The sequence below is a fragment of the Triticum aestivum genome, chromosome 7B, assembly GCF_018294505.1.
Source record: "Triticum aestivum cultivar Chinese Spring chromosome 7B, IWGSC CS RefSeq v2.1, whole genome shotgun sequence".
Lineage (NCBI taxonomy): Eukaryota > Viridiplantae > Streptophyta > Magnoliopsida > Poales > Poaceae > Triticum > Triticum aestivum.
Window position 1 is genome coordinate 762,635,227 of NC_057813.1, and position 17,661 is coordinate 762,652,887.

General features: G+C 45.8%; 2 protein-coding genes and 1 pseudogene across 2 annotated transcripts; all 3 read left to right on the plus strand.

Annotated features, from left to right (window-relative positions):
• Nucleotides 1–1,771: 1,771 nt before the first annotated feature.
• LOC123155906 (putative disease resistance protein RGA3) lies at nt 1,772–7,155 on the plus strand. Its single transcript, XM_044574056.1, has 6 exons — nt 1,772–2,425; nt 2,612–2,818; nt 3,930–5,805; nt 6,162–6,271; nt 6,488–6,637; nt 6,973–7,155. Exons 1-6 carry the CDS (start codon nt 1,772–1,774, stop codon nt 7,066–7,068), a joined length of 3,093 nt encoding a protein of 1,030 aa, XP_044429991.1. The 3' UTR covers nt 7,069–7,155.
• A 3,170-nt stretch (nt 7,156–10,325) lies between these two features.
• Nucleotides 10,326–14,319, plus strand: LOC123155904 (disease resistance RPP13-like protein 4; annotated as a pseudogene).
• Nucleotides 14,320–14,479: 160 nt separating this feature from the next.
• On the plus strand, nt 14,480–15,349 carry LOC123158845 (protein ALP1-like). Its single transcript, XM_044576672.1, has one exon. The coding sequence runs from the start codon at nt 14,480–14,482 to the stop codon at nt 15,347–15,349; it is 870 nt and encodes a 289-aa protein (XP_044432607.1).
• The last annotated feature ends 2,312 nt before the right edge of the window (nt 15,350–17,661 follow it).

Below are 17,661 nucleotides of genomic sequence, written 5' to 3' on the forward strand. Positions count from 1 at the left end.
GGGCTGCACGGCGGCGGAGAAGACGAGAAGAGAGGAGCTCGATCCAGACATGAGAGGTCGGCAGTGGCGACGGACTCTGCTCTGGCAGATAAGGGAGACCCGGCCGGCGAGCCGTCCTCCATCTCCATGGCCGGCCGGCTGCCGAGGCGCTGCGGAGATAGAGACGGTCACAAAGAAATGAAATGAAAGATAAAAAGGAAAATGAAATATATGAAGTCTTGGAGTTGAATTTCTGCGAAACATACATATTCTGACGTTTTGTTTAAAACCAAAAGATTTATTTTTCCATTGGTGTTCTCATCACATCACAGATTCTTATCACCGGCAAATTTTAAGATTGTCTGCACAAGGTCGCTCCTTAGGGATGACACGGGTGGCCTCCTAATCCTATGACCGCCACCACCTCGGGGCGGGCAGGTGCTTGTGGTACCTCGGTGTGACGCGGGTGATCCTCTAGGAGAAAGCTCTGCGCTTCGGAGCCATCAACGACAATACCCGTGGGTGTCGTGTTCTTCTTGTGGGCGTCTGTCTGGTCCGTTTCTATGTAGTCGGGCTCCGGTTGAAAACCATGGACCATTCATTTGGTCTCGGCAGTGGCAACGCCACCCTCCTGAGGGCGTCACCGGAGAGCCCAGGTTCATCTCGTTCGTATCATGCCGCCGTCGGTGGGCCAGGTTGGATCCCTTCTCAAAGCTTCTTCAACTCTTGCGTGAGGCCATCTCGCCTTCCTACTACTTTATACACGTGTCCTGTCCTGATTGGTTTATTATATAGTTTAGAAGCTCTTGTGACCGCGTCGCCCCCGCGGGCGACCGGCCGCGCAACGCCCTCCTCTTCCTTCAGCCCCCCTCTCCTCCTCCTCCCCGCCACCGTCGCTAGCGCCCGCGGCCGGCCTGGCCCCGGGGACGCTGGTGGCGGCGGCCCCCCGTCTTTCCCCTCCTGGTGGCTCTCCGGCGAGGGGCGGAGCTGCACCAGGGGGTGCTCCTAGGCGGCGGCGATCTGGCTGGCGGCGGGGCTCCTCGTTGCGGCGTGGGCGGGCGGCTGGACGGCGGCGCTGTCATTGGCGGCGGGGCGGCCTGGCGGCGGCGCTCGGCCCAGATCTAGGCCCTTCAGGCTTAGCGCTTCATCTCCAACGCTTCCCCCCACGGCCCCACCCCACCCCTGACCAATTATGGCCGCCTCAGATAAAAAAAAAGGTATGACGGCCTGCTGCTCCTGCCCTCGGGCCAGCGATGGCTGGCTGCTACCTTCCTTTAGCCGCCACCCACAATCGATCATTTGGCGTGCGCGCGAGGCAAAAGCCCCATCCATCTTGAGGCAAAGTTGAGCCCTGCTCGGCTGCTTTGTTAATTTTAGTTTACTCGAAAGAAAAGAAAAAGGAGATGCTTTGTGCTTTGCTTGCTTCTCTCCACCGGTGGGAATGTGTTGGATGCTTTGCTTTGCTTCTCTCCACCGGTGGGAATGGGAATGGGATGCCTCCACCCTCCAGGTCTTCCCCATCAGCGGTCACATATCCTCCAAACACCGCCACGCCATCCGCTGTCATTTATTGCTGCCGTCCGCTGACCGTGGTGCCGCTGCATCACATTCATCTCAAAGGTTGGTCGCCTAGTTCTTAGTTTTGTCTCACCTAGCTAGTCAAGCTTTTTGATTATCTTGTCTCCTGAGGCAGTTCATGTTTTGTTTCATTGTCTCTGCCTCCTACTTAATTTAAATTTTGCCTGAATTGTATTCAGTTCTTATCAGAGAAGAAAGACCAGCAAGCTAAACAATGGCAATGGTGTTGGATGCGTTTGCATCCTTTGTCGGGGACTACCTCAAGCAGGTGGTAGAAGATGAAGTCAGTACGATGCTAGGCGTCTCGGGCGAGATCGACAAGTTAAGCGACAAGCTTGGGGACCTCAAGAACTTCCTCGCCGACGCCGACAGGAGGAACATCACTGGCGAGACTGTCAAAGCTTGGGTGGGGCAGCTCAAGCGTGCCATGTACGAAGCTGCCGATATCCTCGACCTCTGCCAACCCAAGGCCATGGAGCGTGGACCATCCTCCGCAGATGCAGAGTGTTGCAATCCCTTGCTCTTCTGCATGCGGAATCCCTTCCATGCTCATGAGATCGGCACTCGCATCAAAAAGCTCAACCAAAGGCTCGACTCCATCAAGGAGCGGAGCATTGCTTTCAACTTCATCAATCTCGGGTCCTATGAGGATCATTACAGCAATGCCCATGCCTCTCGCCACGGTAATCCAAGCCGGGAGACAGTAGGGGACTTCGACCGGTCGGCTGTGGTTGGGGACAAGATTGATGAAGATACAAGAGCACTGGTGGCCCAGATCATGCAGACAGGAAAAGAGGTGAGCAATGACATCATGGTGGTCGCCATCGTAGGTGTCGGTGGGGTTGGCAAGACCACCCTCGCCCAGAAGGTCTTCAATGATGAGGCAATCCAAGGTGAGTTCAAAAAAAAAATATGGTTGAGCGTCAACCAAAACTTCAGTGATGTTGGTCTGCTGAGAAGGGCTATCATCGAAGCCGGAGGAGATGCCCAGCCACTTGAAAGTGCAAAGAACAGCCTTCACGAAACCCTCAAGAACACATTGATTGGCCACAAGACCTTTCTAGTAATGGATGACGTGTGGAACCATGGAGCATGGGATAACGTGCTGAAAATACCCTTAGGCAATGCTGCCGCTTCAGGCAGCCGAGTTCTCGTCACTACTAGAGATGAAGGTGTTGCCCGAGGGGTGAAAGCTATATGGCCGTACCATCATGTCGACACATTAGCGCCCAACGATGCTTGGTTATTGCTCAAGAAGCAGGTTCGTATGCAACTAAACTGCAATGTCTTAATCCTGCGAATCATTTATCTACATCTACTTATTAATAGTATTATGTAGTTCATTAAGAGAAATAGGTTGCCAGTAATTTTGCAGGGCTAATATTACTTTCCTAGTGCCAACAAAGCATGGTCCTAAACAAGGAAATATATCACAACACCAAATGGGTTTTCCATATTTTATTTACATCCACATGGCACGCATTCGAGACAATTAGATTTTGTTTAGCCTAGCTTGAGTAACAAACAGAAATTTTGATAATTAATATATGTATGTTTTTACGCGTGGAGGCATATCGGTTGCATATTCATGTAGTGAGTAATGTTTTGCTAATATTCAGTCTCATTTTCCAACTTTTGCGACAAAATATAAATGAAAAGTTACTTTAAGATGGAACAATCTATTTTGGTGGACCCCTACCAACACAGCAAAACAATATAACGTAAAATTAACTACTAGATAGAAGTTGATAGTAGTTTTGCACTTTTGCTATAAAAATGCACACATAATTTAGTCAGCAATATCTTGTCTAGTATGTACTACACATTATATGTGACTGTAAAATAAGAAAAATAATAAATAATATATGATTTCTACTAAATCTGAGTGCATGTTTCTACAGCAACGATGAGAGTAGTGCAAAAATATATTTCTAGCTATACATTCCATTTTGTAAAAAGAAAAGGGAAGAAAAAAATGTTTTCTAGGTATGAAGCAAAGTTTAAAAAAGCAGAGGCGTTAATTGCGTGTTTTGCCACCGACTTGCGCTTTTCTGACCAAACCGCATGATTCAACGAATTATGCACACACTAAGCGCTAGGCGTTTTGCTATCGCCTAGAGCCTAGGCGCGCCCTTTTACGGTATAAAGTATGTATTTTATGTGTGAAAGTCATTGCACAAATCTTGGTATGTAGGAGCAAGATAAGTAAATGCATTTATGCCATCTTTTTGGCATGTACTTTCTGTAATTTGAATATTTACATTCTCAAACCTATCTTGATAAAGGGACAGATACATCAAATAGTCTTCTTGTCTCTTAGGATGTAATTTGAGTGTCTTAGAGGACATAGATACTTCACTGTATGGTCGCAGGTACTCTCAAGTGAGATAGATGAAGACCACATAAATAAGCTACAGGATATTGGATTGAAAATTATACAAAAATGTGGTTATTTACCACTTGCCGTCAAAGTAATGAGAGGACTCTTGCGTGAAAGAGGGGTGCTACGTCGTGACTGGCAGCATGTTTTGGATGATTCTAAATGGTCGACAACTAAAATGCCCGAAGAGCTCAACTATGCAGTATACTTAAGCTATGAATATATGCCTTCTGACCTGAAGCAGTGCTTTTTATATTACTCTCTTCTTCCTAAAAGTAAAGATTTTAATATGAATCAAGTGGTTGCGATGTGGATGAGTGAAGGATTTATTCATGGAAACTCTAGTGATTTGGAAGAATTGGGAAGAAATTACTACAGAGACTTGGTATCTAGGAACTTTATAGAGCCAGATAACTCGTATATTGATCTATGGGTTTGCAGCATGCATGATGTTGTTCGCTCCTTTGCTCAGTATATGATTAAAGATGAAGCACTCATAGCTCACGAAGGAGACCTTGATATTCTAACTAAACTTCATTCACAAAAGTTTCTTCGGTTGTGTATAGAAACCAACCAACTGCAAACAGGTGACCTGGACTGGATATCTCTACAGGGGCAACAATCAGTGAGAACATTAATCTCAACTATTCAGTTAAAGATGAAGCCTGGTGATTCATTGGTTAATTTTTCTAGTCTGCGGATTCTACATATAGAATTTGCTGATGTGGCTGCATTGGTTGAATCGTTGCATCAACTCAAGCACCTGAGGTATTTGACACTTGTAAATACTGATATATCAGTTCTTCCACGGAACATTGGCAAGATGAAACTGTTGCAATTCCTTAACCTTGCTGGATGCAAAAATTTGGTGAATCTTCCTGATAGCATCGTGAAGCTTGGCCAACTGAGGTTCCTTGTTCTTCCCAACATTTGTATAATACCTAGAGGGTTCAGAGGTCTGAAAAATATGAGGAGACTACTTGGGTTTCGAGCCCACATAGATTGTGATTGGTGTAGTTTGGATGAGTTGGGGCCTCTTTCTGAACTCAGATTTCTTGAATTAGTGCAATTGGAGAATGTATCTTCTGCTTCGTTTGCTGCTAATGCTAGACTCGGTGAGAAAATGCATCTTACCAACCTAGTCTTGAACTGCACCAGCAAATTGGGATATGATGGGATGTTCAAAGAGAAAGAAGGTGTCTCAGAGGAAGAACAACGAGTCAAGAATGTGTTTTATGAGCTCTGCCCTCCGTCTAGTGTAGAAAATCTTGTTATCCATGGGTATTTGGGCCATCAACTTCCAAGTTGGATGATGTCCATGTTAACGGTGGTGCCCCTCAACAACTTGAAGATTCTATCATTTATTGATCTGGCATGTTGCAAACAACTTCCTAATGCCTTGTGTCAGCTCCCCTACCTCCAGGTTCTTCAGGTCAACCGCGCTCCATGCATCAACTACCTGGAGAATTTTCCTTCTGTTGTTGAGCTTGAAGTGTTTGGAAGCCCCAATCTAGAGAGGATCAATAATTTCACCAAACTGCAGAAGCTTACCATCAGGAATTGCCCAAAGTTGAAGGTGCTGGAGTGTATCCCTACACTAGAGAGGTTGGTCCTGGAGGATTACGTCATGGAAAATCTCCCAGAATACATGCGAGATATAAAGCCAAGGCATTTGCGGATACTCTGCAGGATATGGTTTCTATCTTCATTAGCCGAGGGACAATCTGGTCCTGAGTGGGACAAGTTCAGCCATGTGGAGCATGTCGAGGCATATGCACGTGAAGAAATCAAAAAATGGTACGTTCTATACACGAGAAGAGACAACTACAAGCTGGATTCCAATATTAGCAGCTCTGCCATACTTGAAGGTACAGAAAATCAAGCATTCAAGCTTTGTTATTTCGTTTGAACTGCTATTTATTTTGATGGACTTTGTTATTTTGTGAACTGCTAATTATAGCGGTTAGAAAATATAGGCGTTAAAAATATATCTATTACAAATATTGGTAGTTACAGGAAATTAATAAAATATAGATGGGTGGGATTTAAGGAGTGAGATTTGAGGAGTCGGTTGGAGTGTAAGAAAACATCAAAAGGGAATGACACTGGAAATGAGGATTGGGAGCAGGAGTCTCTGTAGAGTAAATAGTTTTATGCTTTTGAGCTGTGCTGCAGACTTCAGCCCTGAAAAGTATATCATTATAAACCATTCATTCTTTTGTAGGTCTTTCTTTTAGTGAGGTTGGTAGTAGCCGTACAAGCAACAACAAGGTTGTTTGCTGTCACTTCTCTACAGATGGGAAGTTGCTTGCTAGCGCCGGTCATGAAAAAAAGGTACGCTGCATAAACTCACTAGTACATTCGATGGAAACCAACAATTTCTCTTACAAATTACTTGCTTGTGCCCATTCACCCACCTTTATTTGCAAAAGGATTTTGACATGTAATTTTGTTATCGCTCTGTCTTTCTATTTGACTTGGGATAGAAAGTTAGAGCACTGTAAAGCAGTTTATACTTTCTTATATGTTGAGGTTTCTGTGATGTTGTAGGTCTTCCTCTGGAATATGGACAATTTTAACATGGATACTAAACCAGAAGAACATACAAATTTTATAACGGACATAAGATTCAGACCGAATTCAACTCAGTTCGCTACATCATCTTCTGATGGAACTGTTCGACTATGGAACGCGGTTGAAGTAATTTTCTTGTACCATTTTTATGTGTTTATCGTTAGTAATTCTTACTTTGCCACATTTGTTACAAGTTCTGTCCTTTTGGTGCATTTCACTGCCTACTGTTGACACTGCAATGTAAACTGTGCTTTGATTATGGCAAGAGATCACTGCAAACTTGAACATGTAGGTTTAGTATATAGTTGGTTGATCTACGAATTTCTAATCATACTTCATATCATAAGAAACCAAACTTCATGCATTAATTCGCTAATCACTTGCACATATTGATGTTGTCACTGATTTCGAAGCAGTCAAGTCAATACTTACCAAAATCCATTATTTTGTTCATTTTTCAGGGAACCGGCGCTATTACAAACTTTTCATGGGCATACCTCCCACGTAACATCAGTAGATTTCCACCCGAAACTAACAAAGATTCTATGCTCTTGTGATGACAAGGGAGAACTCCGGTTCTGGACAGTTGGCCAAAGTGCAGCTTCACGCGTCTCTAGGGTTGATCCCTAGCGCCTCATCTTGTCACGTTTTGTGAATTTCGCAGTCTGGCATTATTTCGATGATAATACTTCTTTACATGAATACAGGTTAAGCAGGGTGGTACCGGTAGAGTGAGGTTTCAGCCTCGGATTGGAAAGCTCCTTGCCGTGGCAGCCGGAAACACGGTGAACATCATCGATGTCGACACGGACACGAGTTTACATTCACAGCCAAAGGTAAAGGATTACACATGATGAAGATGCTTCTACGTCTATGTAATGCAAGGTAATTCTTAACCATTGTTTTTTTATTACTATTTAGGTTCACTCTAGCGAGGTAAAGTGCATCTGTTGGGACAGAAGTGGTGAGTATCTGGCGTCGGCGAGCCAGGACAGTGTGAAGGTGTGGTCAGCCACGTCAGGCGCGTACATCCATGAGCTGAGGTCGCACGGGAACCAGTACCTGTCGTGCATGTTCCATCCGACGTACCCGAAATTTTTGATTGTTGGTGGTTACCAGGTGAACAAACAATGCTGGTCATAACCTGTCTAACATCAACATCGACAACCTTGCTGCAAATTCCAAATAAAAGTGTGCCGCATAATGAGTGGAAACAAAAGCAGATCCAGTTAGTTAGATAACGTTTATACATCCCATCTGATGAGAGTTCTTTGGTATTTGATGACTGGGTGATGCAGACGCTGGAGCTGTGGAGCATATCGGATCAGCAGAGGAAAGTGATCCCGGCGCACGAGGGGCTCATAGCCGCGCTGGCGGACTCCCGGTCGACGGGGTTGATCGCGTCCGCTAGCGATAGATTCATAAAGCTCTGGAAATAGTAGACTGTAAACACGAAGCAGATGTGATGAGCAGCATGTGTCATGTTTGTCGGATGAGACACAGACATACAGCACAAGGCAGCAATATTCCCAACTTGCATTGCGTACCTTATCTTTTGAGCTGTACCTAGGATGGGGGTGTAACTAGGTGCGTGGATGAATGAATGAATGAATTTGAAAGTCAGAGCGAGCGAGACGAGTTATACGTGTAATTAAACCCACTCCGGCACGTCGTCAATCTCTACTTATTTTATATCTCTATATCTATCTCTATCTGTACTACCTAAAAATGCGTAGCGTTCCTTTTCCTGCCAACGGACAGCGTCCTGCCTCCCTTTGCCCATACCCGCATGATGGAAAAGCTAGCCGCCATGCTTCCCCTCCTCTCGACCGCTCCATACATCGGGATCGCGACCCCTTTCCCATCCTTCCCTCACCTCACGGTGGCCGATGGACTGCCGCCACCACCCTCTCCCACTCGCTCGCTCAACATCGCCACATTCCAGGCCATGGCGCTGCCGCCATGTCGCCTCCTCCTTTCCCCGTCCACGCACGCCCATGGCGAGGGTGCCCCGCTCCTGCATCCCTAATGTGTCTGGATATGTCATCATAATGTGTCTGCTGTCGCTATTTGGAGAACAACAGAGTGATTGACAGTATCTCTAGAGTGTTTTTTACAGCTCAAATGATCAAGGTGTACTGCATGTGCGCCAGTTAGAAGATGAGGACGGCGTCAGGGTGAGGGATATACCACCGAAGCACTTGTTAGCCTGCAGATTGTTGGAACCTGAAGCTGGAGGTAACTTTGGTCAAGTGTTTAATTTGTTATAGTCAGGTTGCTCCGCTCTCAGTCTCTTAGTAGTTTTATGAATGTCCCCAGGTTGATTCCATCTTCCGTCTGTCTCAGAGGAAGAAGATAAGGAAGTAAGGAACACGAAGCAGAGCTAGTAGATCAGACCATCCTCACTGCATAATCTGGCATCATTTTTCCTATTACACATTAAGTCTCACTGCGGTAATTATTACTATTAGCACGATTTGTTGTGTCGTGATTCCCAATTTACTTGCATCTAGCATGTCAAAGTTCATTCTTTCACCCTTGAAATAAAAACGTAGTGTTTGTGATATGCCACTGATATCAATGGTAATCAATATTGTTCACTTATTCAGAAGGCAATTAATCTGATAGACCTACCCGATAGCTCATGGTTTCTTCCTGTACCCTTCTTGTTAAATGGGCAGCTCATGTTTAAAATTTCTGGAGGGTACAATTTTTTACTCTGAATAAGCAACAAAAGTGCTCCACATCCTGCATACATAACCCTGAACATTTATGCTCTCTGTTGCTATGTCTTGCTGTGTACATCTAATGCTTGTACGTACATGGTTGTGTTTTGGTGGGTCTAGTCCTTGTTGAGACCGGAATAAGCGACTCTTCAGCAGGAAAGTGTAGGGTAACTTTTATTGCACAAGTTAACTTGAGACTGGTTAAAAAAAAGATTGAAAGATGTGCTGCCTTGCAGTGTCTGCGACAAGAGTGGAGGACTACTTTGCAGCTTAATTAAATGGTCGGTATTATTCACTGGAATATAGATGATCTGTGGCTGCTAAATTTATGACCGCCTCTGTTTCTACTTGACAGCATTCCGGTATTGGGTGGTACGCTTGGTCCAGCCCTCCCAAATGCTAGGCAAAGAGTGGCACAAATCCCACATAACGTGGCATGCATGTGCCATAAGATTCTTAGTTTCCCTTTCCCGACCACCACCTCATCCCAGAACATGCCTGGTGCTCGATGGTAATGTGATTGGGATGCCTTGCTTCAGGAGTAAACATGGTGCCGGGAGTTAAGTATGAAAGGAGGCGCCGCTGTCATTTGGCGTGCGCATCAGGCAAACGCATATCTTGGCATCAAGGAAAAATCAAGTCCAGATCTAATTCGATACCCTGCTCACCAAAGCTCTTTGTCATTTAATCTACTCCTCCATGGAAAAGGAAAATAAGCTGCTTTGCTTTGCTTGCTCCATCGATGGGAATGTGATGCTTTGCTTTGCTTCTCTCCACCTGATGCTTTACCCAGCTCCGGCAGCCAAGGCGTACCGGTGGCATTACTTCCCAAATCCCAATCCCTCCAGGCTCCAGGTCTTCCCCAGCACAGCCATCGCCCCCGCCGCCGCCGCCGTCCGCTGGTATTTGTCGCTGCCGACTGCTGTGCCGTGCAGTGCATCCCATCATTCTCAAAGGTTGGTGACGTTGTGCTGTCCTTGAGGTAGGTAGTTAGTGTTCAAGTTTTATTTCCTTGTCTCTGTCTGCTACTTCAAATTCACCGTAATTGCCTCTGATTCTATCAAAGCAGAAGGACACCAAGGTGAACAATGGCGATGGTGCTGGATGCTTTTGCGTCCTACATCGGGGACTACCTCAAGCAGGTGGTACAGGATGAGCTCGGAACGATGCTGGGCGTCTCTGGTGAGATCGACAAGTTGGGCGACAAGCTTCTGCACCTTAAGAACTTCCTCGCCGACGCCGACCGGAGGAACATCACCGACGAGGCTGTCAAAGTCTGGGTGGGGCAGCTCAAGCGCGCCATGTATGAAGCTGCTGACATCCTCGACCTCTGCCAGCTCAAGGCCATGGAGCGTGGGTCATCCTCCTCAGATGCAGGGTGTTGCAATCCCTTTCTTTTCTGCATGAGGAATCCCTTCCATGCTCGTGAGATCGGCACTCGCATCAAGGCACTTAACCAGAGGCTTGATTCCATCAAGCAGCGGAGTGCTGCTTTTAACTTCATCAATCTTGGGTCCTACGAGGAACATAGCAGCTCTCGTCATGGTAATCCCAGCCGTGAGATGTCAGGGGAGCTCGACAGGTCAGGTGTGGTTGGGGATAAGATCGAAGAAGACACAAGAGCACTGGTGGCCCAGATCACATGCTCTGGAAATGAGGTCAGCAACAACATTATGGTGGTCGCTATCGTAGGTGTTGATGGGATTGGCAAGACCACCCTCGCCCAGAAGGTCTTTAATGACGAGGCCATCCAAGGTGACTTCAGCAAAAAGATATGGTTGAGTGTCAACCAGAACATTAGTGAGGTTGAGCTGCTGAGAAGAGCCATCATTGAAGTCAGAGGAGACGCTCGGCCAGTTGGAAATGCAAAGGCCACGCTTCAACGAACCCTCAAGGAAGCCTTGATTGGCCACAAGACCTTCTTGATATTGGATGATGTTTGGAACTATAGAGCATGGGAGGATGTGCTCAAAACACTGTTAGTCAATGCTGCTGCTCCAGGCAGCCACGACCTCATCACCACTAGAGATGAAGGTGTAGCCCGAGGGGTGTCAGCTATATGGCCATACCACCATGTCGACACATTAGCACCCGACGATGCTTGGTTATTGCTCAAGACGCATGTCAGTATGGAATTAAACAGCAATATCTTTATCAAGCAAATAATCTATCTACATCTACTTATCAATAGTATAAAGTAGTTCTTTTAGAGAAATGTTAGGATGCTTCCAAATTAATCAGGTGTGGTTTCAATGGCTTAAGAGGCTGTCAAAAATTTCACAGGGCTAATATTACTTTGCTAGTCCCAACAAAGCACTGTGCTAAACAAGGAAATATATCACTACATAATTTTGTCAACAATGTTTGATCTAGTACGTACTATGCATTTTTGGTGACGGGGAGATGGATAACTTCACGTGACTGTAAAATAAGGAAGATAATAAATAATATATGATTGTACTAAATCTGAGTGCAAGTTTCTATAACAGTACTGCAAAAATATATTTCTAGCAATACATTCATTTTTGTGAAAAAGAGGAAAGGAATAATTGTTTTCTAGGTATGAAGTAAAGTTTTAAAAGCGCTAGGCGTTGATTATGTGTTTGGCCACTGTCTTACTCTTTTATGACCAAATCACACGCTTAAGTGCAATTATGCGCACATTAAGCATTGGGTATTTTGCTATCACTTCGAGCTCGCGCCTTTTTCTAACATTGGTATAAAATATGTATTTTATATATGGAATTCATATCGCAAATATTCATGTGTAGGAGCAAGATAGGTAAAGCATTTATGCATTTTTTTGAAATGTACTTCTGTGATTTGAATATTTACATTGTCAAACCTACCTTGATAAATGGACAGATAAATCAATTAGTACTCTTGTCTGTTAGGAGGTAAATTTGAGTGCCTTAAAGGAGCTTGGTACATAGTTAATTAATTGTAGCGGTCCCTTGTATTGCATGGATGTAGGTACTCTCAAGTGAGATAAATGAAGGCCACATAAAAACGCTAAAGGATATTGGGCTCAAAATTATACAAAAATGTGGTTATTTACCACTTGCCGTCAAAGTAATGGGAGGACTCTTGCGTGAAAGAGGAGGGCTACGTAACATGTTTTGGATGGTTCCAAATGGTCAAGAACTAAAATGCCTGATGAGCTTAACTATGCAGTATACTTAAGCTATGAATATATGCCTTCTTACCTGAAGCAGTGCTTTCTCTACCACTCTCTTCTTCCTAAAAGTAGAGAATTTACTATGGATCAAGTTGTTGCAATGTGGATGAGCGAAGGACTTATTCATGGAAACTCTAGTGATTTGGAAGAATTGGGAATAAATTACTACAAGGAGTTGGTATCTAGGAACCTGATAGAGCCAGATAAATCATTTGCTAATTTATGGGTTTGCAACATGCATGATGTTGTTCGCTCATTTGCTCAGTATATGACTAAAGATGAAGCACTCATAGCTCAAGACGGAGATAATGATATTCTTGCTAAACTTGGTTCACAAAAGTTTCTTCGATTGTCCATAGAAACTAACCGATCACAATCAGGTGAACTTGATTGGAAATCTCTGCAGACGCAGCAATTAGTGAGAGCATTGATCTCAACTATCCAAATTAAGACAAAGCCTGGTGATTCATTTGTTACTTTTTCTAGTTTGCGGACTTTGCATATAGAATCTGCAGATATGGCTTCATTGGTTGAATCGTTGCATCAGCTTAAGCACCTCAGATATCTAACACTAGTAAATGTTGATATATCTGTACTTCCAGAAAACATTGGCAAGATGAAACTATTACAATTCCTTGACCTTGGTGGATGTACAAAATTGGTGAATCGTCCTGACAGCATTGTGAAGCTTGGCCAGCTGAGGTTACTTTCACTTCCCCAAGCAAGTATGATACCTAGAGGGTTTCGTGGCCTGACAAATATGAGGAGACTAAATATGTTTCGAGCCCACATGGATGGTGATTGGTGCAGTTTGTACGAGTTGGGGCCTCTTTCCCAACTTAGAGGTCTTGGATTAATTGAATTGGAGAATGTATCTGCTGCCTCGTTTGCTGCTAATGCTAGGCTCGACAAGAAGACACATCTTATCATTCTACTCCTGCACTGCACCAGTAGACTCGGAGATTTCTTAGAGGAAGAGCAACAGCGAATTGAGAAGGTTCTCGATATGCTTTGCCCTCCATTTGGTGTGGAAGAACTTGAAATCAATGGGTATTTTGGCCGGCAACTCCCGAGTTGGATGATGTCCGCACCAATGGTGCCCCTCAACAACTTGAATACTATATTTTTCAATGATCTGGCTTGTTGCACACAGCTTCCCAGTGGGTTGTGCCAACTCCCCAATCTCCAGTTCCTACAGGTCCGTCGTGCTCCATGCATCAAACATGTTGGGACTGGATTCTTGCAGGCGGCAGCAGCTTCATTTCCAAGGTTAAACGAATTGAAATTGTACGGCATGGTGGAATGGGGGGGGGGGGGGGGGGGGGGGGGGAGTGGGAGGAGCAAGTACAAGCCATGCGCCGTTTGGAGAAACTTGTGCTCATTAATTGCAGACTGAGGCATGTTCCTCCAGGCCTTGCCTCCAATGCAAGCTCTTTGAAAATATTAGTTCTAGAGCATGTCAAGCAGCTCAGCTACATTGAGAGCTTTCCTTCTGTTGTTGAGCTTGAAGTGAATGGATGCCCTGACCTGGAGAGGATCACCAATCTCCCCAATCTGCAGAAGCTTACCATTGATAACTGCCCAAAGTTGAAGGTGCTGGAGCATATCGCTTCACTCGAGAGGCTGGTCCTGAAGGATTACACTATGGAAAAACTCCCAGAATACATGCGAGACATAAAGGCATGGCATTTGCAGTTACTCTGCAGGCTATGGTTGCTCTCTGCGGTAGCCGCGGGACAATCTGGCACGGAGTGGGACAAGTTCAGCCATATGGAGCATGTCAAGGCATATGCCTGTGATGGAGACAACCAAAGAAAATGGTACGTTTTGTACACGAGAGGAGAGAGCTGCAAACTGGATTCAAATATTAGCAGCTCTACCATATTTTAAGGTACAGATAATCAAACATACGCACATGCTTTGTCTTAATTTGTTTGAACACTCTGATTCTGCCCTTCTATATATACAGCATATGATGACCGGATATATTCTGTACCTGCTAGTGCATATTGCTAAGTATCATGTAACCATTTTGTATTTTTGTTGGCCGTATGCATCGTTCTGATGCAGAGGCCGGAGATCTCCCCCTTTTCTAAAAAAAAATTGTATTTTTGTTGCCCTGCAGAAACCTTATCATCTTGTATGGTGAACCAACAAGGATTTGAGTCTTTGTACAGAATGAGAAGAAGCACCTTCAGTTATATCTGCAGCTTGGTTAGGATCCCATTTTTTGAAGATATGATGACAAGGGATCACACCTTTGTTGATGGAAAAATGATGTCTTTACAAGATGGAGTAGCCATTGCACTGAGTGTACTGAACTCTGGTGAGCCATCACAGATCGTAGGATCCTCTCTTGGTGTGAATGAGTCAACTGTCTCGCTGGTAACTCAAAGGTTTGTTGAGGCTATGTGGGAGCGAGCATATTACCACATCAGTTGGCCTGGCTCCACTAAAATGAAGAATATCAAGCGTAAGTTTGACAAGATCCACGGCCTGCCAAACTGCTGCGGTGTTGTACATACAACCCACATCGCCTTTGGATCAAGTTTGGAGAGTGACAGCCGGCCAATGCAAATTGTCGTCGATTCAAATCTGAGATTCAGCGAAATTTGGGTGGAGTGGCCAGGTATGAACCAATCAAGTATTTTGCACGAGTCTTGGCTCTTCAGATCGTGCGAGGAGGGTACTCAGCTGAATGGCAGTAACCTGAAGTTATCAGAAGGCTCGTATGTTGGAGAATACATAATTGGTGATGCAGGATACCCTCTTCTCCCCTGGCTCCTCACACCTTACCACCTGGAAGACAAGGACCCGCTCTCTGCAGATCTTCCTCCTTGGCAAGCCGAGTTCAACAGGAGACATTCTGCAGGGAGGAGGTTGAGGAGGAAATTGCAGGGCTGGAGGAGGAGGAGGAGGAGGTGCGACAGTTAGTGGACAAGGACGCCATCAGGGCAAGGGACGTACTGGCCAAGCACTTGATTGAATCTAGAGGTAAATCAGCACAGCTGTTAATGTATTTGTTCGCACTCTAGCTTTGCGTCTCTTTGAATCTAGAGGTGAAACTGCATAATAGATAGCTAGCTAGGTGAGATTTGGTACAAGTCACAGTTGTGTTCTCAGTTCATTGTTTTGCTATTTCCCTTGGCGATTTGTTAAGTTACTTGCTCGGAAAGATAGTAGTTAGCAATGTGCTAAGCAGAACACATTGCATTGTAACTGACCGGCTGTAATAACTTTTGAGTGTTGAGTATGCATGCACTGCACAGTCATATATTTATACTAGTAGTATCTCATCCACTTTAAATGTTGATGTGAGCAGGCGGAAGGGGGACTAGCTTGTACTAGATGGATCATCATCTTGCTGCTTGGTTACAAGTAAATCAAATCGCCGACAGCAGAAGGGACGCGGCTACAGCATCAATTGAAAGGCTACAAGCAAATTATTTCTTTGTCGTCCATATATATAGTGTGTTTTCATGAGAAAACAGTGAATGTTGTAGCTGCAATTAGACAGAGTACGTAGTTTGTTTTGTTTGTTGGTTGCTGTAATCTCAAGGAAGAACTTTTAAACTGAAGAATTCGCAGGTTAGTCTTGTCTTCGTGTTTATGTACCGTTTGGGCATGATTCATGTGCATTGTGGATGGATATCTTCCTCGGCTGGCCGTTGCTTTGCTTCTCCTCCACTATGGTTAGTTTACACCTGGTAACTTTCAATTATAAAGTCTTCTGATCATATGATGGATGTGGACTGAACGTATCTTCAGTTTACACCTGGCCCATGGAGCTGCATTCCATGAGACCTCAACTGATGCTCCTCGATCTGACTCTGCCTTAAGCAAATTCGCTGGCATGAGGAATGACCGAACAAACTTTGATATGTGGGATATGCAAGAGCTTCAGAATCAACCTTTAAGAGCATTTTGCAAGATGCGGAATGATATGCAAAATGCAAAATTCAGCACAGGAGACTCTGGATCCATCAACCAACGTATCTTCAGTTCTACTGATCAGCTTGATCTGTATGTTCAAGTAGTAGTAGATTCCATCTCACATTTTCGTACTGCTTGAGTGAAACTGAATCTGGTATCCCCCCTTTTTCTACCACATACTTGTTCAGTTTCATTGTCGGCAGTTTCTACTGACTGCTACTGGCAAGATGTTCATAGAGTTTTGATTCCCTGAATTTCCCTGCATATCAAACTTGGTTCCTCCATTCTCAAAAGGAAAAGTTTCTTCTTTTGATATATGCCGAAAAAGGCTTTCGCCCCGCTTTATATATAAAGCACCTATCAACAAGCACCCGGTATAAACGCACGCCACCGCAACACACGCACACACCCAGGACAGGATACATAGGTGCTGAGCGCAGCAACACCACCCCTAGCACACCACCACGAAGAGATGAAGCTACATATGACGAACCATGTGCTCCAAGGCGGCGCCTTTAGGAAGGGTATGACACCGGAGCACCGCCACCGCCCGAGCCAAGGATCAGAGTTTCCCCTGTAGCCGCATGACAGGCAATGTGAGCCGCGACGACGCCTTCAAGAAGGGAACGATCTTCGCCGCCGCCGGTCCGTCCGAGGATAGAACATGTTTTCACCTCGGCCAACACTCACGCCACCCAACGCCACACCCCGGCAACCACGCCACCCACACGGCCATGGTGACAGGGCAGCGCCAAGGCACGGGCTCTGCCCAAGAGCACCGCGCTACCACCACCAGGGCCACCGCCCCGACATCCAAGACCTTGCCACCACCTCACCCGAGACCCGCCGCAACCCGAACGAAAGAGATGAGTTGAAAGGTCCCACCTTTCGCACCCCTGGGCGGCACCCAGCCTCGAGACCCAATAGGACGGCCAGAACTGGCATCCACCGACCTGTCCTGCTGCCCCGAGTGCGAGACGAGCTCGGTCCTGCAGCACCGAGAGGGGGACGAGGTTAGTCCTGCTGCACCGTGCGCGAGAAGAGCACAGTCCTGCTACACCGGGCGCGAGACGAGAGATGGACCGCAACTGGGAGAGGACCAGCCCTTTGATGGGAGTAGCGCCCAGGTGGTGAGGATATGGGGCGAAGGCTGAAACGGTCCGAACGCAGACGAGCCGATGCTGGAGAAGCCGGCCGCCGCCGCCGATAGATCCGTTGGGCCACCGTGAAGCCGCCACGACACCGGGAGGCCACCACCGCCGGACCTCCCCATGCCGCCGCACACGGCCGGTGCAGTGGCCACGCCCTGCCGC